The sequence below is a fragment of the Cololabis saira genome, chromosome 8 (assembly GCF_033807715.1).
Source record: "Cololabis saira isolate AMF1-May2022 chromosome 8, fColSai1.1, whole genome shotgun sequence".
NCBI lineage: Eukaryota > Metazoa > Chordata > Actinopteri > Beloniformes > Belonidae > Cololabis > Cololabis saira.
Window position 1 is genome coordinate 23268770 of NC_084594.1, and position 25628 is coordinate 23294397.

The 25628-nt window shown below is 40.4% G+C and overlaps 1 protein-coding gene across 1 annotated transcript in view; it reads left to right on the forward strand.

Annotated features, from left to right (window-relative positions):
• The window catches only part of gnai2b (guanine nucleotide binding protein (G protein), alpha inhibiting activity polypeptide 2b), a 56494-nt gene that overhangs the window by 14944 nt on the left and 15922 nt on the right, over nt 1-25628 (forward strand). Inside the window, exon 2 of the mRNA XM_061727306.1 lies at nt 24834-24876. Coding sequence (XP_061583290.1) covers nt 24834-24876 — 43 coding nt within the window. The remainder of the gene's footprint in view (nt 1-24833; nt 24877-25628) is intronic.

Below are 25628 nucleotides of genomic sequence, written 5' to 3' on the forward strand. Positions count from 1 at the left end.
GCATAACAATTAAATTAAAATACACTGTGCAATTAATACAATGTAGACAGTAACAAGCAGACTTTTCCACTGAGGTTGACAGTTGTGCAAATAACAAAACATTTGTGCAAATCTCAAATAAAACATTCAAGTCAATTTGTCAGAAAATAAGCTATATCAAAATCATAAAAAAAAAAAATCGATATAAACGATATTGTCTCGTACCATATCGTGTTTGAAAATATATCGATATATATTAAAATCTCGATATATCGCCCAGCCCTATAATGTTCCTTAAGTATGAGTCGCATAGGACACGTAATGTGAGCAAAATGGCAGCACTGCGGCAGCTGCTGTGTATCGCTATCATTCTAGTCAGTGATCACCGAGCACACGCTTGTGTAGTGGTTCAGAAGCAATGGTCCGCTTCAAGTTTGACACTCGAATGTCAGTTCACACACAGCAGATTTAGCTGACAGGATGTCAGTCATCAGAATGGCATATAGAATTTGGTGGATTATCAAAATAAAACACCACGAGTGTGTGAAGACCAAGTGCCATCTACCTTGCGGGTTGAGTCTGGTGAGGAAGTAAGATTCATTACACTTCCTCAGCCGTCCACTGGAGAGTGGCTGCAAAAGTGAGTCAATCTCCGGCGACTCCCATGTTGAAATATCTTAACTTTTGATTTCACATCCATGACAACTCGGAGAGGGGTGATTTTTTTTTTTTTTTTTTTTTTTTTTTTTTTTTTTTGTGTGTCATGTCAGGAGAGTTTATATAAAGCAATAGATTTATTTCTAATATGATCGATTGATCTAGTTTTTACTAACCCAGTGTAGATAACAATAATTTTTGATTTCACCATTGAGTAACAATGTGAAACAGCATATTCTGCTGTAAACCTCTGCCGGCAGCTCTGCAGTTATTTTGGCAGGCATTGGCTGAAGGAGCTGGTAGCCACAGCCATAATGCCCGAGCAATATGGGTCATGTGACTTAATGGTTCGTCCATTTTTTACGGTCTATGATGCCGACTGACGCCAACTTGTATACAAACATGACCTTACGCTTTGGATAAACAATTCAAAGGGTTTTAGAAGAGATTTTAATCATTTGTGTGCGTATATATATGTATATATATTAAATATAGTAATAATGCACACATATACACTTTTTGGTTTCTACCGTCATGGTATCAATCAATAATATGTGTGCAGACAAGGTTAAAAAAAAAAAAAAAAAAAAAAAAAAGAAGTTGAAACGCTCATTTTATATCAGGGGTTCTTAACCTTTCTGACCTTGGGGCCCAATTTTTTCAGTACAGAGTGGCCCGAGGCCCGTTAAATATTAACACTGTATAGCAGCGAAGGTCCAGTATATATACATCATAATAAATATATATATATATATATATATATATATATATATATATATATATATATATATATTCAAGTTAGGGCTGCACGATTAATCGTTAAAAAATCGCGATCTCGATTCATGCTTGAACGCGATCTCATTTCCAAATGACGACGATTTAAAAAAAAATTTTTTTTTTTTTTTTTTTTTTTTTTTTTTTAAAGATGGCTGCATAAAAAAATGACTAGGCCTGTGTTCTAGGATGTTGTAGTCCTGTCATGGTCAACTATCATGTTGTCATGTTTGTTATATTTTGTTAATGATTGTGGATTACATTTGGAGAAACATCTACCTTTCTCATCACCTGACACATATTGCACATAAATATTGTTAAAATTGTTATTGTTAAAATTATTTAAAGACAAGAGAGATGTTTATTGTTTTTATGTTCAATGTCAGCTGTTACAGCAAAAAGCAGCCAGAGGAATAATTTGTTGCCTCAGAACTACAGGATCTGTTACAAGTCCCCTTTCTGAAAGGGTGTTCAACTCAGGGAGGAACAAATATTGTTAAATTGTTATTATTGTTTAAATTATTTAAAGACAAGAGAGATGTTTATTGTTTTTATGTTCAATGTCAGCTGTTACAAAGTTGATGCCAGTCTTTTATCAGGCACCATCATATTTTTTGTAACGTTTACCTTTTGTATCGGCAGCTTCTTAATAGCAGCAAAAGGCAATGGGGGGTTCATCCCAGCCAGAGGAATAATTTGTTGCCTCAGAACTACAGGATCTGTTACAAGTCCCCTTTCTGAAAGGGTGTTCAACTCAGGGAGGAACAAATATTGTTCAAAATTGTTATTATTGTTTAAATTATTCAAAGGTTTGTGTAAAGAAGACAAGAGATGTTTATTGTTATTATATTTTTGTTCAGCTGTTGCAAAGTTAAAGTAATAAGTGCAATAAATTTTATATTGGAAAAAAATCGTGAGAGAATCGTGATCTCAATTCTAAGCAAAAAAATCGTGATTCTCATTTTGTCCAGAATCGTGCAGCCCTAATTCAAGTAGCCTCATAGTTGTATCAACATCTGCATCTGACTGTTATATTAAAAAAGTACATATTTGCCCATTAACATGTGTAACTTCAATTACACATTTTTTTCTCTTAAAAATAAAATAAATAAATAAGATTTTATTTTATTTTTCAAATGCTATCTTATTTTATTTCTTTACCAGCAGTTTGAATTTCCCCTTTTCTTTGTTAATTGTCTCAACACATTTTTATAATAAATTAATATAAACACATCTTAACAATTTAAAAGTTTTGCAGTTTTTCTTTCTTCCCCTTAATCTTATGCCCTCACTTTCTGTCGTTCAGTGAGAGAACTGAGCTCTAATTTCTCCTGCCAGGACTTTAAATCTGGGCTCGATGGTGTCAGGTTCTCATATGCATGTGGAGGTGCTCATTGATGAGCCTGAAACGATATTTAGTTTTAATTATGTTCATTGTGGAGAAAGCTGCTTCACAGCTGTATGTGGACCCAAACATGTTTAAGATGGTCAGCTTATTTTCTGTGACTTCAGTTCAGACTTGAGTGAATATGTTTGATGAAAAACTTTGTTTTGTTTCAGTGGCGTTTTACTTTCGCACTTTGAACGCCACGGTCTCTGAACGCATGAGACACTGGTTTTGTCCCAGTGTGAAGACTGAACCAGGATGAATCTGTCCATTCTGGGTTGAACTTCCCTTTCCACCTGTTAGGCTTCTCATCTCTGTAAGAGTCAAGCTAATTACTTACTAAGTAACTTACTAAGTTTTATTTACATTAATAAGTTGTCAGGACTGCGCGTGTCGGATTTCATCCTAGCCTGATCAGCTGAGACGCGCAGAACCCGCAGCTCTCTGCCCGCTGCAGCAGAGTCACTTTCCGATGCTTTTGCGAGCCCGAACAACAGTCCAGTCCAGCAGACACATGTACAATCCTTCAGCAGTAACGACGGAGCCCACTGCCCGAGCGGCACCGACCTCCCCGGCCGCGCGGACGAGTCAGGATAAATGATCACGCCGCGCTCGCTCGCTCTGGGCGCAGACCCAAGTAATCGATCCCTGATCCTGGCGGATCTAAACCTACTCTGTGCAAAATGAAGGATTTTCTCTATAAATACACACCATTTCTCTTACTATTACACGTACAGCTAGCTGAGGGTCTTCTTCTCCTCATTTGGTCGGGAGTTGCTATGCAGTCCCGCGGCCCCCGCGGCCCACATGTACAAAACTGATTTTTTTTTTCGCGGCCCACTAGATGGCGCTCGCGGCCCAAGTGTGGCCGCGGCCCCTATGGTTAAGAATCACTGTTTTATATGACACCCATCTTTTTTATTTGTAAAATTCTAGAATGAAAAAGTCATGATGAGGTATACCTGTTTAAAGGAGCAGACTACCGCACCAGTATCATATGATCTCAAAAGTGCATTTTCTGTGCATGAAAAAAGGCAGTATTTTGTCTCAAGGCGGCTACTTCACATTTCTCCTTGCAGGTTAAACCCTGACTCAAAGTACCTACAATAGGAACCAGGGATGTAGGGGGGAAAGTCTCAATACTGTATATTTGATGCCGCAGCTGCTCCAGGATTGAACAAATACAAACCGGAGGAAGATGTAACATGTCCCTACATACACGGGAATGACAGGAGTATCACATTACTGGAGAGATGGTGTAATCTGCAGAACGTTAGAGAGTAACTGCTTCAGAGCCTTAAAGCAGCACAATGTAACTTTCAGCTTTTGTTGAGTTTGGCGGCTCCTTTGGACAAAAGCGGTAGTGCTTTACCAGAAAGAAAACTACATTTCCCATGAGCACCAGCGCGTACTGCTGGAAAACTCCTGTCCCCGTCGCGTGCATTTGTTTTGATAGTGAATGAAATAAGACAGGACGGACTTTCAAAACTACTTTTCTGTTTTCAGCGGTCGTTTTCAGGATGGATAGCGAAGAGGTAATGTATCTATTTTTGGCTAAACGATATAATATGACGAAGTTGAAAATCACTAATCACCCCCTGTCCTGTTTCAGCGAGATAATGCGCCCTACAAACTCATACGCTCTGGTTTTTTTAGAGGGACTTCGTCATAAATTAGTAGTCCAACATACTTACTGACAAAATAAAAAAAAACTTTATAACCTGTGAATAACTGAATGTTTTGCAGATCAGCCCAGCACAATTTTACAGTTCTCAGGAAAAATAGTAGAAATGTTCTATACATTTTCTTTGCATTGCATTCTTTCCTCTAGTGCTGTAATTCTATTCAATTGTATTATTATTTTATAAAGCTTCCTCATTGCCAATTACACAATTTTATGATCACTATTATTATTCTGTGTCTGTTGTTGATATTGTCAGTAATTTTAGAATGACCAAAACCCAAGACGAATGTGAAAACATTCTAATTTTGATTCTTATTGAACATAGAACTCTACATTTACATTTGTATCATAACAATTCTGTCTCTTGTTTTATCCCCATAAATCCCCATCGGTCAGACATTCCTCCTCGTCTTTCAGCTCACGCCAGCGAGTGAACGCCGGGCCAATGTTTATTCTTGTCCGGGCATTTAGCTTGTTACTCTCCCGCTTTCTTTTTTTAGCCTTCTCCGTTAAAATGTTTATTTTCATCTGATTTTTTGGTGCTTCGGCCATGATAACAACTCCGCGTTTAGCTCAACACCAACCTGAGCTCTGCGCTCCACGCCCCGCCCAGCTTTCGTCTTGACTACGAATCGGGAAGGAGGGGGAAGTGACGTATGACGTAAAGCAGTCAAAGCCGTAAAAATTTGTAGTTTTTTAGTGTGGCAGGGTTCCTACCATGCTCCTCAAAGTTACATAGTGCCAGTGAAGGTGATACAGACCCCTCAGACCATGACAGAGGTGTCATTAAACCTGTTGGAAGTTGATGTACCATCACAATGACTCTGGAAATATGATATTAAGGTGGAAAAGTTACATAGTGCTGCTTTAAAGAAAGTGTCTTAAAAAGAAAAAAACAACAACAAAAAATACTTATAATGTAATTATTAAAAAGCACTCTAAAACACTAAATCTAATAATGGGAGAATATGAATTTGGCAGGTGTAATACCACTGATTTTTAATTAATTCTAGTTGAATTTAGAAAAATGTAATAGCTTTGAAGCAGGAAAATGAAAATACAACAAAATCCCGGAACTGCTGGGTGGTTGTGCCAAAGGTGAAATTTCTCTGCAGATTAGTGACACTGCACATGATTCCGTTATTTACCATAAAATTACTGAAACATTCTACAAGAGCCTTCTACAGAAGCAAGTTGCAGATGATTAATAAACTGAAAAGTTCTTTACATCATCATCACTGAAGTAGCAGTAGGCTGGAGAGTTTCCCAAGGGGCAACAGCTGTCAGCAAGCCCATCAGTTTACAAGAGCTGTGGAAAGAGCTGCCGATTCAGCGGCCGGGCGCTGCGGGTGTGAGGAAGTCAGTCAATGTTGCTGATTCTTGTGGGCGGTTCTGCTGGTTATCATGTGTGCAGAGCTCAGGCTGGATCTGACTCAGCCTCTCCTGATTCAGAGGAAGGATAACAGTGGGCGAGAGAGCCGGACGTATTTGATATGTGAAGTGACAAATGGGGCTACAGCCGGTCGGCAAATCCTGCAACTCTTGAGAGCAGTGTCGATATCGAATCAGGAATGAAGAGAAAGGTGATGGACGCAGACAGCCAGGAGAGAAAAAAAGAGGCTATAGTTTGAAGTATCCTGTCTGGTTCACATGAGTTTGAATTTTGGCTAGCTTTAATTTAATCATTTTATTAAAATAATTTGTGTTTAAAGGTCTGTCTTGATTGTCATATTTTGTGTCTCCTGCTGTGTTGTTGTCAGGTTTAATGTCTGAATTCAGAAGGAGTTTCCTTATGTTTTATCCTGTCCATGCTGCTCTCTTTACTAAAGCTGATTTTAATACCTTTTGTTTTTGAGCAGTAAATGAAACTTATTTCTAATTCCACACATGTGCATAGCATTTATATTGTTCTTTCACATGTGTATTTTTGGTTTCAACTCCTTCAGCTTTGTATCTACTTGCTCTCAACCTCTTGGTTAGCTGCAAAGCAAGTTGAGCGTTGAGTCACTACAGGTCCAAATATTCATTCATTCATTCATTTATTTATTGATTCATTCCAGACATATCAAAACCCTTGGTTAACAACATTAACTCTAGTATAATCCCTATAACCTACTTTATACTATAATGTATGATCCCAGCAGATATGAAGAGCGACAGGAGGCAGAATAGCGGGTCCATATCCTCAGCCATAGAAAGTATAGGGTTTTGTGAAAGCTCTGAAACCTTTAGTCAGATGGCTTGCAATGATAAACATTTCTGGTATGTCAAGTATTTTTTTTTGTTTGACTTCTGTCTATTATCAAACAATATAATATCCTCAGTCGTGTGGAACGAAAAAGAACCTGTACTCTGACATCGGAGCAAGACAGTGTCAAAGAACGTGGCTCATTTGTGAAGCATTAAAGGCATTACGAAGGCAAATCAGAGGAACCACCCGAGTGTCAACGTTGCTGTGTGAGCCTACATGAAAGAAGTTTCAGGAACTATTTCTGAAGGTAACAGCTATAAACGGTTCTATCATTTAGAAAATGGGAGAATAAAAGTTGAATCTTTTATTTTTGAGCAACAAAGTTTTCTTTTTTTCCGTTTACACAGAAATGTAAATGAGGTGTTCCAGTGTAGGCAGTGTAACCATGGCAGCTATTTGCAGTAACTTTAACATGCAAGTCACCCCTCATTTTGCTACTATTTACAACTTTTAAAGATTCAGCTTTCAGATACAGATATTTTCACATGTCTTTCAGGTGGCAGCGGCACATAAAGATATAGATGTGGTTACTTTTTCTAAGATGTGGTTACACAAGCACCTTATACGTGCCTTTAAAAAAAAAAAAAAAAAAAAAAAAAAAAAAATCTATTCTATAAATTTACAGACAAAAAAATAAGAATGTGCTTATAGGGTTGGGCACACATCTTCATATGAGCGGACACCTTCCAAAAATGTATTTACTGCTTTCCTGTTATCCTCCAGCATTCATGAATTATGCATTTTATTTTATTTATTTATTACGATTAATGTATCCAAGGCTGTATTTTGCACTATGAGGTTCCTTATGCCATCACAAACGAAACTTCTTTCTCTTTGTTATACTCATATAAACATTGTGTGTAGTAGTTTAATGGTTCTTCAAATACTGCAGCCACTACCAAAGATTCCTGATGCCCGATTGGCTCGCTGGCACATGTATACGTGTGTTTGAGTTCATGGAGTATAAGTTGGCATTCTGGTAGGTAGGAACAGGAAGGTGGGAGAGAAAGCCGCAAGACTGTGAGGTAAACACCAGCTGTAGTGATTTGATATGTGAGAAATTACTTTCCAGAGAGCCAACAAGTGGGAAGCTTCACATGCAGTTTTCACATCGTGAATAATCAGCCTTGGTCTTTTTAGAATATGCTGGATTTAAATAAGAGAAGAATATGCTCCAAATGCCAGTGTTGATTAGATGACACAAACATGTGACACTTCATTTTGACATGCAGGTAAAGCTTGTGAACCAAGGAGAGACACATGACACACAGGGTAATTCAGGGTAATTCAAATACTTAATACATTCAAATACTTAATATTTAGTATTACTTGATCACATTTTTCAATTGAGGCTTTGTTCCTTTTTTACAACAATTGAATATTTTAAAGAAGAAAATATTTATAAAAAGTTTATAAATAGTGTTTATGGAAACAATAAGTTACCCCAAATCATATTTCACGCAGTTTTTAACGGTTGTTAAAATCTTATTTTCTATGACAGTAAAGAATTAATTTGGATTTCACTCTGCAGTTGAATAATGATTCAACTGCAGAGTTAATTTACCGTGGAAACGAGTGCTTGTGCACATAGTTATTTATTTCTGTATAACCCTGCGGTAGACTGGTGACCTGTCCAGACTGTGTCCACACCTGTCGCACAGAGACAGCTGGGATACAGTCCAGAAGATGAAGCAGGCTAGATGGATTGTTAAAAGTATAACTTTGGGGATTAAAAAAAAGAAAATCTCCACATATTGAGTGTGTTAAATCAAGAGTCAATGTGCTTTAACTCAGTGTAATTGTTATGTGCTTTGGTAAAACTGGGTACATACTGATCCTTCTGTCTGATATGATTAGTGGTTTGCATCACAAATGACAAATCCAACAACCTGCCATGTTGAATCTGTTCTGCTGCGATGAAGCAGCGCCAGTAGACACCAGATCAAAGAGTAAAGTAATGTCGTTAATACAGAATAACACACCATGGCCCACAACTCTTAATAATTTGATTCTAATACAAAGAATAATCTGGTGGCATTGTATATTATTGTTTTATTTTCAACATTATAGTAAAACCTTCTGTATTTACATTTTTCAGCATTTATCAGGAGTGAGATTTATTTATTTATTTATTTATTTTTTTTTCCCCTTTTTTTTTTCCTTTTTTCCTTCTTTTCTTCAGGAGTGAGATTTATTAACTTCTCTGGGAAAATGTGTGAAGTAAAAATATGATAGGTCCACTATAATGGGAAGATATCTACCCATATCTAGATATGAGTTATAAATGAGTTATAAATGCTACAGATCTTCATAAACATAGAAAAAACGAACTTGCAAATATACTGTATGTGAAATGCTGATATTCTGGAGATATCCTTTTTTATGAAATAATTTACTAAAAAGCTAATAGCCAATAATCAATTTCTCAGTTGTTTCTTTGTTGTAGAAAGAATGAACCAGAAGAAAAATCTTTTTACTCTGCTCTTTAAAAAAGCAAACAAAAAATGATAAAGCAGTTTAAACAGGTTTCAGTGTGTTGTAGAGAGGGTGTGTGACATCGTCCAATATGGAATGAAGCCTGGCCAGCATCCTCCTCTTTGCCACAGTTGTTAGTGTTTCCAGCTCCTCCCCCCCATCACTGGCCCTCCTGATCAGTTTGTTTAGTATGTTGGTGTCTGCGACCTTCATGCCACTTCCCCAGAATGTGACAGCGAAGGAGATCGCACAGGCTACAACCGACTCATAAAACATCATCAGCATTGACTGGCAGTTGTTAAATAACCTCAGCCTCCTCAGGAAAAAGGGTCGGCTTTGGCCCTACGTGTAGACAGCCTCAGCGTTTCTGGTCCAGCTCAATTTATTATTAAAGTTCACCCCCAGTTACCTGTCGTCCTCAACAGTGTCCACAGGGCCCCCCTGGATGGAAACGGGGGTCACTGGTGTTTTTGCCCTCCTCAGGTCCACTATGAGCTCCTTTGTCTCTGTCACATTGAGCTGCAGGTGGTTCAGCTCCCCCCAGGTGACAAAGTGTCACTGACAATAGATCTAAAATTGTTCTTTAAAAGGGAGGGAGTGAAATATTATCATTGGAACGAAATACCCCGTGAAATGAGAATGATGAAGCAGGGGGAAATAATGGATGGATAATCTCATCTGTAATTAGCATCAATGTCTACGCTCCAGCATTTTGGATCAGCGGAAGGCTTTTATGAGACGTTTTGGGACACCCTTGTTATACAGAATTACAGTAGTCCAGTGTAGAGGTAACATGCATTAAGTATTTTTCCTGCATTACTCTGAGACATGATTATACATTTGATGATTTTATGTTAGTGAAAGAAGCCAGTCCTAAAAACTTGTTTCATGTAAGAGTTTGTGAACATATCCTGTTTCAACACAGTGGTATTATAGGCCAAAATAATTCAGTTGAAGCAATGCACCACTGATGCTGTCTACAAGAGGGTACAGAGCAAACTGTACTTCTTCTGGAAGATTTCAGTGTTTGACGCAAGATGTTACACGTAGTCTGTTTCGGAGAGTACAATTTCATCTGGAATCTGGATGGGGGAACAGCATCACAGCCAGTGACTTATAGGAAGAGAAAAAATGAAGAAACTAATAAAGAAGGGTTGTTTTCTTCTGATGGCTCTACAGCTGACTGTGAAAAAAAGAGGTTTCATAAAACGAAGAACATAATGGACAACACAGAACATCCCCTTCACAAGACAGTAATTCAGTGACAGCGTGTCTTCAGTCACACAGGCTGCTAAAGTAGATCCTTCTTCCTGCCCACAGCTATAAACACCTTTAATGACTGATTCGACTCAATTCCTTACTGCAACACATGCTTTTACTTTAGGGATTAAATGACTTGTGCTGAATCAGGCATTTTACCATTAGCAGGGCATGCATACAGTGGGGCAAAAAAGTATTTAGTCAGCCACCAATTGTGCAAGTTCTCCCACTTAAAAAGATGAGAGAGGCCTGTAATTGTCATCAAAGGTACACTTCAACTATGAGAGACAGAATGGAGGGAAAGAATCCAGGAAATCACATTGTAGGATTTTTACTGAATGAATTGGTAAATTCCTGGGTAAAATAAGTATTTGGTCAGCTACAAACAAGCAAGATTTCTGGCTTTCACAGACCTGTAACTTCTTTAAGAGGCTCCTCTGTTCTCCACTCGTTACCTGTATTAATGGCACCTGTTTTAACTGGTTATCAGTATAAAAGACACCTGTCCACAACCTCAAACAGTCACACTCCAAACTCCACTATGGCCAAGACCAAATAGCTGTCAAAGGACGTGAGAAACAAAACTGTAGACCTGCACCAGGCTGGGAAGACTGAATCTGTAATAGATAAGCAGCTTGGTGTGAAGAAATCATATGTGGGAGCAATTATTAGAAAATGGAAGACATAAAAGACCACTGATAATCTCCCTGGATCTGGGGCTCCATGCAAGATCTCACCCCGTGGGGTAAAAATGATCACAAGAACGGTGAATAAAACCGTGAATAAAACCCAGAACCACACGGGGCACATAGTGAATGACCTGCAGAGAGCTGGGACCAAAGTAACAAAGATACCATCAGTAACTCACTACGCTGCCAGGGACTCAGATCCTGCAGAGCCAGACGTTCCCCCGGCTTACGCCAGTACATGTCCAGGCCCGTCTGAAGTTTGCTAGAGAGCATTTGGATGATGCATGAGAGGATTGGGAGAATGTTATATGGTCAGATGAAACCAAAATAGAACTTTTTGGTAGAAAAACAACTTGTTGTGTTTGGAGGAGAAAGAAAGCTGAGTTGCATAGGCTGCAAAGGGACTTGGATAACTGATCTGTGTAAGGGAAAGAATGAATGGGGCCATGAATCGTGAGATTTTGAGTGAAAACCATCAGCAAGGGCATTGTGAAACATAGATGAAACGTGGCTGGGTCTTTCAGCATGACAATGATCCCAAACACACGCAACGAAGGAGTGGCTTCGTAAGAAACATTTCAAGGTCCTGGGGCCTCATTAATCAACCGTGCGTACGCACAGATGTGTGCGTAAGAACATTGCCACACAAAGTATAGAATTTATCAACCTGTACTTGTGCGTAGGAACGTGTGTAAATTTAAGCACAACTCTGACCATGCGTACACACAAAATCTAGTGGTAGAACAGTGAAACTACAAATAGAACCCATTAAAAGAGTCACAGTGTTCAGCGATCTCAAACTTCACACATGTTCCCCGTTTCCTCTAATTAATAAAAATTCTCCATTAGTAATTTAGCAGACATTTTGAATAATTGGTGTGACAAGCTATAAAAGACAGCTGTGGCAGGACGACCTGAAAAGAAAATACAAGTACCATGGCTTATCTTGCACTGTTGGAGGATTTGGAGAACCGTGCGCTCCTATGGGAGCGGGTTTTCAAAGAGCGCGCTGATCTGTTCAGTGAGAGCACAGAGTGGCTTCTCAGCAGGTACCGCTTCTCCAAAAACATTCTGATGGACCTATGCTGTGATTTACAACCTATGTTGGAGCGAGAAACCAAACGCACCAAAGCCATCCCAGTCACATCCAGCTCCTGTCCACCCTGGGATTTTTTGGCAACTGGAACATTTTAGAGAGAGATTGGAGACATATACGGCATTTTGCAGTAGACACTAAGCAGAATCATGCCGGCATTGTTGGATGCAATAATTTCTCTGGCCCAAACTTGCATCCAGTTCCCATACACACATCACCAACAAGCCGAAATTAAACGAGGATTTCACGCCATCGCCAGATTCCCAAACATAATTGGAGGTATAGATTGCACCCACATCGCAATAAAAGCACCATCACACAATTAATTCAGTTACGTGAACATGAAAGGATTTCATTCAATCAATGCACAAATAATCTGCGATGTAACTATGTCTCTGTCAAACGTTGTTGCCCGGTGGCCTGGAGGAACGCACAATTCATTTATTCTGCAGAACAGCTCTGTTGGTGTTTGCACCTCCAAGCAGGAGCTGTTGACTCCAACCAAATCTTAATTTATATGGATAATCTTCCAAGAAATATATCAAACATGGTCAACATAATTGAAAAACCATTTAGAAAAACCAAGGCACTTACAATTACTTACAATTACCACACTTGTAGTTACCTGATCTCGTGCTCAACCAGGTTTTCTGTTGTACAGGGGGAGATGGCTTTTTATTTTGTCTACCGTATTTTCGCGACCATATGGCGCACAGTGTGGAAAGGCGCACCCTCAGTTTTGTGTGTCATTTTTGGTTTTAAAACACACATACGGCGCACCGACCCAAAAGGCGCCGTCTCTGTAGACGGAGCTGCACACACGCGCGCTGCAGAACACACACGCGCTAAAAACAGAGCGGAAGCAAAACTTAGTTTGATATTTTATTTCACTTTTCACATCAATCAAACCCTTCAAAGGTTCATGTTCTGTTTCTTTTTTTTTTTTTTTTTTTTTTTTTTTTTTACCTTGTCTGCACACATATTATTGATTGATACCATGACGGTAGAAACCAAAAGTGTATATATGTGCATTATTACTATATGTAATATATACATATATATACGCACACATATGCGTACACATACATAAATATACACATACAAACCCAGTGTTTTTTTTTTTTTTTCGGGGGGGGGAGGGGGTGGGGGGGGTGACGACATCCACTGCCAATCCAGGAAGCAGGAACACACGGAGACACACGTCAAGCACTGGAAATCTGCAACAAAAAACCACAAACAAAGCACGAAACCGGCACGGAGCCAACCAAAACACGAACAGCAATCGACCTAAATCTTGAGATCTGATCGCAGTCTGAGCTAAGCTATCGCTACCGCTACCTAAACCCAAAAACTAGAGAGCCAGCATGCAGGTGAACAAGCCAGTGTGTATGTCTATGTGTGTGTGTTTGTATGTATAAGATCATGCGTGTGTGTGTGTGTGTGTGTGTGTGTGTGTGTGTGTGTGTGTGTGTGTGTGTGTGTGTGTGTGTGTGTGTGTGTGTGTGTGTGTGTGTTAGTGTGTGTGTGTGTGTGTGTGCGACTAAATGACTATATGTGTGTGTGTGTGTGTGTGTGTGTGTGTGTGTGTGTGTGTGTGTGTAATAAACCAAACAAAGCTCCACCTGAAGTGTATCTATAGTGGGGGAGGGGGGGAGCGACCCCGCCACCCGCGAGACCAGAGGCCGACAAGGAAGAGCCCGGAACTCAGGCCACCGGCAAACCCCACAGAGGGGAGAAGTAGGAGGGAGGCAACCCACCGCCTGCGAGGCCCCCCCCCCACCCGGCGGCGGCCGAGGGGGCCCGCGGGCGGGGCCCCCACGGCGCGGAAAGAAGCAGCCAGGGATCCCGCGGCGGCGGACCGCGACCCAGGCAATCCCCGGCCACCCGGTCCGGGCCGGACACGCGGCCAGGAGGCCCTCACCCTTCAGGCCAACGACCCCCACCCGGCAGGGGGCCAGCCTGCCCGGAGAGACAGAGCCGCCCCGGCCGCCGACGCGGGCAGGCGCACCCGTCCCCCACGAAAGTGGCCCTCCAAGACCAGAGGGGCGCCCCGCCGTAGAGGCAGCGGGGGGGACCGGAGACGGGCCCGGAGAGAGGGAACCCCCCAACAAGGCGACACCCGCGCAGGCCCGACAACGGAGGGCCCCAGACCCAGGCATCCCATTCATTCATCCATTCACCTATCCGATACCTATACTAATAATAATATACTATACATAATAATAATAATAATAATAATAATAATAATAATAATAATAATAACCATCTTTGTATAATATAATATTGATAAATTATTAAGTTTTTGATGTCCTGCCAATGGAGGCTCAAATCCTCCATGGCAGGACCCTTCCATACCGCATTCTCACCGACACAGACCTACAATCACGCACCGTTTCCCCCTCCCCGGGGGGGTCCAGCACCGCCATATTCTGTTTCTGCATTAAAGAATTAAAAAAAACCACCGGGGCGCTGGCTGCACATAAACCTGTCTCAGCCACCCGATCATCTCCTCATCCATCCAGCCCTTTTCATTTCACTCTGGCTGGAAAAGTCTGTTTAGGCAACGCCTTTCTTTTAAAAATCACCATAGCCGGCAGTTTCTGTCCATCAGCGTGGCAGCCAAGCACAAGACTAAATAAACTTTTCATACCCCGTTGTGCTGCGGATCCCGACCGCGGCGGTCCCGGGTCCCCGGTCCCGCTCCGCTCCGTCCCCCCCCGCGCTGGACCGGGTCCGCTCCCCGTCTGCTCCCTCGCGCTGGACCGGGTCCCGGTCCCGGTCCGCCCCCCCCGCCCCGCGCTGGTCCCGCGGCGGTCCCGGGTCCCGCGTCCCGGGACCGCCGCGCTGGACCCGCTCACACACGCGTTGTCGGGGAGCCGGTACCGGGGTTTGTATCCGACACGAGCTCCGCTGATTCAGCTGCACCAGTCCGAATTTCCAGACCTGGAATCAGCTTCTTGATCATCATCCCTTCATCCAGCCCCCCCTTTTCATTCGTCCTTATAATGACTCCGGCTGGAAACGTCTTATGCAAAGTTTTTCTTTTAAAAATCCCCATAGGTTTCTGTCCATCAGCTGCGCCAGTCCAGCACCACATACATGAGAATCTGTGTGTGTCGCGCCGCCAATACACACCCGCGCATGTCGGGATCCGGTACCGGGTTTGTAACCGACAGATTTGGCTGCAAATCTCGGAGTGTGAAGCTGATCTGACCTGAGACAGACCCCAGAAATCTCTGCTCGCAAAGCTGCCCGGAACCAGGTCGATCGGACCGCTTTGGAAACCAGGAAGTCGGCTGCAGCAGCGCGCATCACGAGGCTTTAACCTTTAACGTGTGCTTATTTAAATAGAGCGGAGCAAAACTTAGTTTGATTGTATTTTATTTCACTTTACACATCAAGCAAATCCTTAAAAGTCTTTATCATCTGTTTACGCATTAAACAGCTCAGTGGAGTCTCATTCACGTCGCAACTCACGGGGGCTTCACCCGCCCCCTTCTCCCTTTACCGTTCTCATGGTGGCCGGCCTCACATTACCGTAATTCAGGTAATAGACACGGCGCACCGTTTCTTAAGGCGCCCGGCACATTTAAAAAAAAAAAAAAAAAAAAAAATGTGCGCCTTATGGTCGCGAAAATACGGTACTTTTAGATGATTACAAACTTTAGAAGATTTCCTTGAAACATTTCTCTAATTTGATCCATTTTCCTGCTTTAAAACATTTTAGAAGTTTTCTTTCACCTTCAAAACATTTGAAAAATATGACTTTATAATTTCTTTTTTGGTTGTCTTTTGTATTATTACTGTTCGTATTGCTGTTTGTTACTTTCTTTGCTGCTTATGCTGATTGGTTGTTTGGTCTCCTCTGCATCTGATTGATGTGCCTGTTTGCTCCTACCAGGTTAATAGATACCACCTGAGTTGACCATGTGACTGCTTACATAGAAAATCTTTGGAGGGAGTTGAGAGTCCACGTTGCCCAGCGACAGCCCCAAAACATCACTGCTCTAGAGGAGATCTGCATGGAAGAATGGACCAAAATACCAGCAACAGAGTGTGAAAACCTTGTGAAGACTTACAGAAAACGTTTGACCTCTGTCATTGCCGACAAAGGGTATATAACAAAGTATTGAGATGAACTTTAGTCATTGACCAAATACTTATTTTCCAGTATAATTTGCAAAAACATTATTTAAAAATCAGAGAATGTGATTTTCTGGATTTCTTTTTTTCATTTTGTCTCTCATAGTTGAGATATACCTGTGATTACAATTACAGGTCTCTTATCTTTTTAAGTGGGGGAACTTGCCCAACTGGTGTCTGACTAAATACTTTTTTGCCCCTCTGTATAAGACATAAACTGGCCGCTATGAACTTGATCTTAATGGACAAGCATTTGCTCACATTACCCATATGAAGTTTAAAAAGTTATTTTTTTCTTTTCTCCTCTACACAAACACAGAGGTTTAAAAACACATGCGACAGAATCATTGTGTCAGTCTCTTATGAAGTCTAAACTCTTTTTCCGCTTCTCGAAAAAGTTTTTTTTGTGGAACTGTGGTTCACTCTGGTACAGTCAGATGGTATAAACATGTAAAACCAAATGTTACTAGCTGGCTGAAGAGAATCTTTTTTTTTTTTTTGATGGAGTGGCAAACAGAAGAAGAAGCGTGACTGTGCTGCCTACATGAGTAACCTCATTATGAAAAGGCAGATTACTCCTATTATGCTGTAAAAATAAATAAATATATAATGATGACAAAAATCACGGTAAGGTAAAAAAAAAACACTCTGATATAATCAAATGCTGGCAGATAGACTTTTTTCTTTTTCTGTTTTTTTGTCTTTTTATAGATAGATCCAACACTTGAGACCATAGAATCACCATCATACAATGTCACAAGTTGTTCCATTTGTTATAGTGGATACATTTCTCTCATATATAATATTGCACTACCATGAGGGAGCATGTAGAAGGAAATAAATTAGAAAAGGTAACTCCCTGTTCCTCAGCATGTGTCACGTTCACTAAAGAGGAGGTTGGGTTGTCAATGGTGTCTGAGGATATTGTATCAGAAAGGTAGGAAGCAGTGAAGAGCGGTGACATACTGATTGTTTGCAGGCTTTAATTTTAAACACGATGATCAGTGATGCTGAAGGATGTGCTGAGCTCTCGTAAAGGATACAATGTGAAGAGCTGCTTGTCACTGTTATAAGATGGCAATGAAGTGTGTCTCATCTGAACTTGCAGCCCTTCCTTTTTTTTATGTGTCTCGTGCTCTCAGTGTGCATTTGTTGATTTGTAAGCATAACACGAGATTCCCACTTGCGTGTCTTTGGTTTCCTTTCCTCATTTTGTTTGCTCCTACCAGGTTAATAGATACCACCTGAGTTGATCATGTGATTGCTTACCTGTGTTTAAAGAGATGCCTGAAGGAGACCCCTCTGTCTTTGTCATCTGCCTTGAAGAAGGCCTACATGGCCGAAACATGTTGGCAATTTTAACTTTTACTAAGCCATGATTTAATAAAGGCTTTTTATATTTTTCTAACTTCTTGAGTGCCTCGGTTTTTCTAAATTGTTTTTCAATCTTTTGGATCCCCATGCCGAAGAGCACCTGAAGTATACTTTTTATACACCCAGCAGCACTCCATGCGTTTGTAGTTGCACTTATGGTCAACATAATTATTTTACTAAGTAAATATCACATACATAAATGCAAATGGAATAACAGCAAACCCTCCATTGTATCAGAAAGGTAGGAAGCAGTGAAGAGCGTGACATACTGATTGTTTGCAGGCTTTAATTTTAAACACGATGATCAGTGATGCTGAAGGATGTGCTGAGCTCTCATAAAGGATACAATGTGAAGAGCTGCTTGTCACTGTTATAAGATGGCAATGAAGTGTGTCTCATCTGAACTTGCAGCCCTTCCTTTTTTTATGTGTCTCGTGCTCTCAGTGTGCATTTGTTGATTTGTAAGCATAACACGAGATTCCCACTTGCGTGTCTTTGGTTTCCTTTCCTCATTTTTTTTTTTTTTTTTCATATGCCTGTCTTTTACTGGTGCAATTAAATATCAGCTGCACACTAAAAGTGTAGGAGGCATCTTACTCTGCAGAGCAAAGCACTGAAGCTCCACTGCTCCCTGCACGGCTGATGACCTACTTTTCCACTGCAGGCAATAGCATACAGTACCGTATCCATCCGTGTTAAATTCTTCCACCATTCTCTGCCCTCCATGTGAAAAGGATTTAGTTGGTGGTTGGTGGGCTGCTTGATTAGCTGAAACACCTGTGCTAAAAATGGTGGTTTGTAGAAAGCTTTCACCAGCATGTTGGGGTAAAGTAAGACAAGATGAGTTGTTTTTTTTTGTTGTTTTTTCTGTTGACAAACTGAAGTGGCTGGGGGACCAGGGGCCTGTACTACGAAGCGGGATTTGGGTTTAGCGAGGTAACTTCAGGTTTAACCCTGGGTTTTCAGGACTACGACGGTGGTTCACTTCTTATCGGGGCACATCGCCATGGTAACTTATGCTGAACAGCTAACCTGCTCCGGAGCAGGTTATGTTCGAGATACAGATCGCCGGGTATAAAAGCACCGCCCACTGACCAATCAGCTCTCTTGGAAAATGGCATGCCCTTTCGAAGAGAATCTAGTGGAGCTTGGTGCGCGGATCGTGAGAGGATCCCTCCGAAGAGAACGCGTATTCAGGGACCACCAAAACCGCTTTGCTTTCCCTGATGAGTACCTGTATGAACGATCCGAAAAAAAAGGAAAAAAAGAAAAAAGAGGTGGAGGAGAAAATAAAAAATAAATCAATCAATGAATAAATAAAACAAATCATCACCCAAAATCCGATGTACAGTCAATCCAAAACTAATACCAATTAAATAAATAAATCAAGAAGAAATCAAAAAGAAGATGCATTTGTAAGGGGATAGGAAAAAAGGGATTTTCAATTTCGTCCCTCGAACATTCAAGTCACTTTAAAATACTAAATACCCCCCTCCTGAAAAAATAAAAAATTAAATAAAATAAATAAAAAAACCCAATTCTTTGGTACAGCATCAGCACAAGTTATCGGCCAACAACAATAGTTATAGAACCAATATATACAGGACTGTCTCAGAAAATTAGAATATTGTGATTTTCTGTAATGCAAACACAAAAACAAAAAATGTCATACATTCTGGATTCATTACAAATCAACTGAAATATTGCAAGCCTTTTATTATTTTAATATTGCTGATCATGGTTTACAGTTTAAGATTAAGATTCCCAGAATATTCAAATATATGTTTATATCCCTATGAATTTACGCATTTATACAGTCAGCGATCTTTTGCCAGCTGTCTTTCCTGCATTTTGCAGCTGCAACTGTGTTGCTTTTTGCCTGTATTCTATGCCTATACTCATCATATTTCCGTAAAATTATTGTTTGCTCTTCGCTACTGAAATAAGCGGCTCTGACAGCGGACTTCTCCATGCTTGCGATTGGTCATGCGCTGAAAACACCGCCCCTTTTATGTGCACGCGCTCATATCCAGATTGGAGAAACCTGGGTTGATATACCGAGTTGATAACCACCGTCGTGTGACCGCTTAGCGTGATTGCAATTGTCCCGCTTAGTGAATCTGGATAAGGAAAAGATATCCTGGATATGTTGAACTTGCTTCGTAGTACAGGCCCCAGGTTCTGGCCGATCAATAGGAGCACAGAGTAGGGCCAACTTACGGCTAAAAGAAGAAAAAAAACATGGCAATAACTGCTTCTTGATAAAAGGAAATGTACTAAACTGTCTTGATCCAAGCTTATCTCAAACAATGAATCCAAATGAAAAATGTTAGATTTTTCTGTTGGTTTCCTTAGACTCAATACTTCATATCACTAGATTTGATGCATATTTAAAATCTCACATTCATTGTCTTAAGGAAAATGACTAAATAAATGAATTTCAATCGGTTCTACAGCTTCTTGGACAAGTTTTTTCATTATGTTACTGACCAACCAGCTCCACAAATGCTCAAATATATGCAGGAAAAGAGATTTTTCCTGTTAGAGCAGGTCTGTATTTATCAATTATTGTACAATTTAACCTCACTCTGTTGAATTAAAAGAAAGACTGTCCTTGTGTATGCATACATCGAATTGCATCACCCTCATGTGCCTGTTAGTCACGCCAGTGGGATGCAACAAGGCTTCATATGCCAAAAGTATCAAGTTTTCTTTAAATTGATATGAAAGCAAGCTGAATATGAATAGTTGCAACACCACAGTTGGGGGGGAAGAAGCTAGACTGACAGTGAAGGGGCATTTGAGCAGCAGCCGGCCTCGTGAGTCATCCTCCCATGGCAGTTACTCAGGCAAAAGGTGGTTTATGACACTGAGATGTGTCCAGCGTCTCCACAGAAGGAATGACATGGCACATCACAGACTTGAGAAGCATAGTTTTTGTGATCAAAGTTGCTTTTATACAGGTGATCACATATGCTGATGATCAATTATTTAATTTTATTTGATTCACAGCACCATCCCATAATTCCTACGGAAACACAAAAAATAAATACTGGTGAGCAAGAGGACCATAATGGGATATAGCTGTTTCAGGAACTGTTGGGAGCAAGAAAACTGGTCATCATTTGACTGTTGTTCTTGGACCTTGGACCATTATTATAAGCTCAAAATGTGTATGTCTGACTAAGAATAAATTACCTGGAATATGCTAACAGCATCCATACCAATAGTAGTTATACTTAATATTCTGAGGTAGAATTGGAGATATTTAAAAAAAAATAAATAAATAAAAATCTGGGTGCAACTGAAACCTATTTCTAAAACTTGTAGTGTGCTCAAGACTTCACAGTCTCACGTATTCACTGAGAAATAGTTGCAGGATTTCCAAACTGCTGATAAACAGAATCGCTGGGGTTCAGACTGCTGCTGATGTTACATTCTCACTTCTGCTGTGTGTGATAATGCGTGTTATTGTTGTAGGTATCTGTTCAAACACAGACATGCAACATTTATGCCCCTCAGTCTCTTGTATTTGTCTAAATTAGTTACCAATTGAATTGAATTGCTATGAATACTTAATTTTTCAGGTCCTTAAGCATAGCTCTCCACCATTACACTTTCTCCTAAACCTTGCCCTTCAAACTCAGTTCTCTAACACACTTAAACCTAAATCCTCCCCTTGTTCCTACTGTAATTCAGGTCCATTTGTCAGTCTTGTCCATGTTGTTCACCTCTACTCTCAGGGAGTCCAATCACATTTCTTCTTTGACTGCCTTTTGCTTTGTCCTCAATCTGCTTTCGACCATGATGAGCTGGGCTTCCTCTGCTCTGTCTGCACGCCATACAGGGTTAAGCTAATGTGCTCATCATTTTTAAAGGGAATCGGTCCCCTGTGCGCTACACTCAAGCAAGCCTTATCTTCTCCTTTTAGTACACAGCTCCTCTCACCCAGTTTATAATGTGACTTATTATGGCCCTAGGCTTGTAATTAAAACACTTGGCTCAAATACAGTCTAAAGTGAGTCATTTGATGTTTTTTATACATACATACTGTATACATATGTATAAAGTTATCTGTAGGAGTTTCTTTCTTTATATCAACAATTCTTTTGCCAGATTTATTTTGATTCTTTTTTTTTTTTGGTGCTGGTCCACGTTTGATGCATGCTCATCTGTGCATTCATGAACATGAAGTCTTCTTTTACCCAAAGACAAGATGCTTAACCATGAGTTTCCATTTCAGAATCAAAGATCAGGCTTATCTTTGCATGATTGCATTACCCTAAACAACAGGAGTAGTCAGAAGTGTACAGCGTTAAATATAAACAAGTGGAAAAGTGATACAAGTGAAAGTGATAACAGTTTAATGAAACTAATTATGTTATGTACTGTATCTCTGAAAGGGCCTTTCGTGTTGTTGGCAAGAATACTGCAAATAGTAGACAATCATAGATTAGTTATTTCTTCAGTAGAAAGCTGGCCATGTCAAACCTACACAATGATTTATCTTTTACAGTTGTCTTAATAGACATTGGTTTTATTAATTGCGCTGAACATATATATATATTTTCTTTTCAATATTTTTTTACCCGATTTTTTTCCCATTTTCATCACCCAGTGCTCTACCTAAGCTACAGTCCTGGGCATTGCTCCCTCTACCAACCCCGGGAGGCCTGCACTGGCCAGAGGGGGCATGTGTAGCCCAGGACTGTGTGCATGTTTTTGTGAGGTAGCTCACATTAGGGAACACGGGGAGAACATGCAAACTCCACACAGAAAGGCCCTTTCACCAACCCCACCCGCCGAAGTCATGAGGGAACTAACACGCACTTCAGCGCCCACTGCACTACCAGCTGCGCCACCATGCCCCCTGACGCATATAATTGTTTTCGCACTATTAGACCATCAATGAAATGAGATCATATTTGCAGTAATTTCACTACTCCAAGTAATATAGCATTTACTTTTTGTAGGAAAACTATTCTCTTTGAAATAATAGGACAATGCATTGTTGTAAGTTCTTGCAGCAGTTAATATTTACCCAGCATGAGGCAGAGCATAAGCCGATTTATGATGCTTCTCATCTCTGCTCAGTCACAGTGACTGAATAGAAGCAGTAGTGTGTGCTTTTAAAGACGCTTGCATTTTTGGATCACAAGCAATATATATGAAAGGCCTATTCTCCTGCCTCGCGTCTCTCTTTTGTCTCCCTATGTTTGGAACTGCTGTTACGAAGGCAGGGTGTGATTTGAAAATGAAAAAGTAGGTACCCAGCTCAGTATAACTCTTACCTGCAGGGCTGCAGTCAGCAAGCAGAATATCTTCACACTCGACTAGCAGGCTCCACTTGATTGCAGCTTGCAGCTTTTGTGTGTGTGTGTGTGTGTGTGTGTGTGTGTGTGTGTGTGTGTGTGTGTGTGTGTGTGTGTGTGTGTGTGTGTGTGTGTGTGTGTGTGTGTGTGTGTGTGTGTGTGTGTGTGTGTGTGTGTGTGTGTGTGTGTTGCACAAAAAAAACACATGAAAGCCCACTGACATTAAGAAAAAACAGCTAAAGAGAAAAGCTCAGAAAGCAACGCTAGATGAAACTCCTGAATGTGATGTCCCAATGACTGCAGCTCATTACCAGCAAATATGTGATGACAACCACCTGGGATAAGATGGAGTTATACTTCTGCCTAACTAATCTGTGACCGGGAGATGTAAACCCTGCAAATAATATTCTAGCTATAACATCAAAACCCCTCGAGTTTGAAATGAAACAGATGATAAATAATGAAGAACAAACCAAACAAGAACATTGAAAGTAATGAGGTGATTTGTATGATTGCGCTTATACATTAAGTCGGAATATTTGTGAGCTTTCTGAAATCAGGAGACCTCATCAGTGCATGAATACAGATTGTTTCATCAGTAGTGGGTGACTAGATGCTGCCAAGCTGACGTCCGTGCAAGTGGGTCTGTGGGAGAGTTGGATGTGTTGAAGGAGACGGAGGACTTTCTTTTGTAGCCTACTCAAGTCTGATCCTTTGCTACAAACGATGTTGTTATCACTGTTCTTTTTTTGGCATTCAGTTCAATCCAACTCAGGAACCACTTTTCTGTTGTTGGCGATGATGGAGCAGGAAATGGAAAGGGGAGGGAGGTAATCTTCTCATCACCAGAAAGAGATCCCTGGGTTTGTTTTAAACCTCTCTGACATCCCTGCACATAGATGGAAGTGTTTATTCATAACTGGCCATCAGTTCTTTCCCCAGTAAGTACAGTCACAGGCTTTATGTACGGCCTTCATCAATAGAGCTCCAACAGTCATTTTACTGGCTGCTTCCTGTCCCCTCATGATTAATAGTTATTTTAAGTGAATTAAAGGAGTGATAGTTGTCAATGTTCCTATCATCTCTATATTTTCTTTGACATTATCAAGAATTTTATAATTCTACAAGTAACACAGACCCACAGTCAGGTCTGGTGCCCTTTATGATTTAAGCATAATCATTTAACATCTGAAATCTACTTACATTCATATTCCAGCTCCAGTTGAAGGTTTCCCTAGGGTCTTGGGGTCTTAGATATCTTAATTGTCCCAAAGGGTGAGTGATGAATTTGTGCTATTAACCCTACAGCTATACACAGAAACTAAAAGGCAGAAAGGGTAGACTTGTGAACAGCCAGGCTGCAGACTTTTGCTTCCTAGGGGTGTTATGTTCTTCCTAAGGGTTATTTTCTCTCTGCTGAAAAAAAGTGCTATCGTGTTAACATGTTAACAAACATTGCAAGAGGATTACTGCTGCTTTGTCGCAGTTGTAAAACATAATGGTATTTTAAAATAGTGGGAGTTCTAGTTTGTAACAACTTTAATATATCCTTAAAAAATAGATAGAATTTTTGTCCTATTGTCTTTTGAATAATATTTATATAATTTGAAAAAAAGGAAATAGATTTTTTTTAAATAGTACAAGGGTTGCTCATGTTTTCAGAGCAGAAACAGCCACTGCTGAGGCTGAACTTCCTTTCCGTAGTCAGTTGAGGTTCCTGTGTAACTCTTTACTATTTTAATTTTCCTACAGGTGCTGGGGAGTCTGGGAAGAGCACAATTGTAAAGCAAATGAAGTAAGTCACAAAGATCAGTCTAATTTCTTTCTGTAATGCTTGATTCTTGGTTCCTTTTATGTGTAGAAGATGGATTCTCCAGCTCACCCACCTCCATGTGTTAAAGTGACAGTCGGCAGGCCTAAGGGTGTTATTGTGGACTCATTCATTTCTTGTTTTACAAAAGAACTAAAGAAGGAATTATTTCATGTGAAGTAGCAGATCAGCCCATGTTTAAAACCTGATTTTTTTTTTTTTTTGGAAACCACTGAAAAAAACAGAACATAAACCCCATCTCTTCATCAGATGTTTATCTGTTACCAAGCCATTGTTGGATCAGACAAATGTGCATTCCTGCAGTATATTTTTAAATAATGTTCTGACACTGAGTAGTCACAACAAGCTAATTAAAGGGGGCCTATTATGGCATCTAATACCATTACCATAATAATATTTTAAACAGGCCTTGAATGTCTTAAAAACAAGCCTTTGATTGTTTTTGCTCTGAGCCATGTCTTTATCTTCCCATTCTCTAACCTCATTATCTATGCAGGATTCTGAGTGAGGCTATGATAATGAGGCTCTGTGCTGATTGGCTGCCTGAATGACACGATACATCGGCACGAAAATATGGCGGAAGCGCCGGCCAGCGGAGTTAGTTGTGGGCGTGGTTTCACGCATCAGAGGCCACCCTTTGTAAATCTCATTTTGGTTACGTAACGAAAGGGAGCAGAATCTGAACGGCTCGTAGAAGCCACATCACACTGGACGGC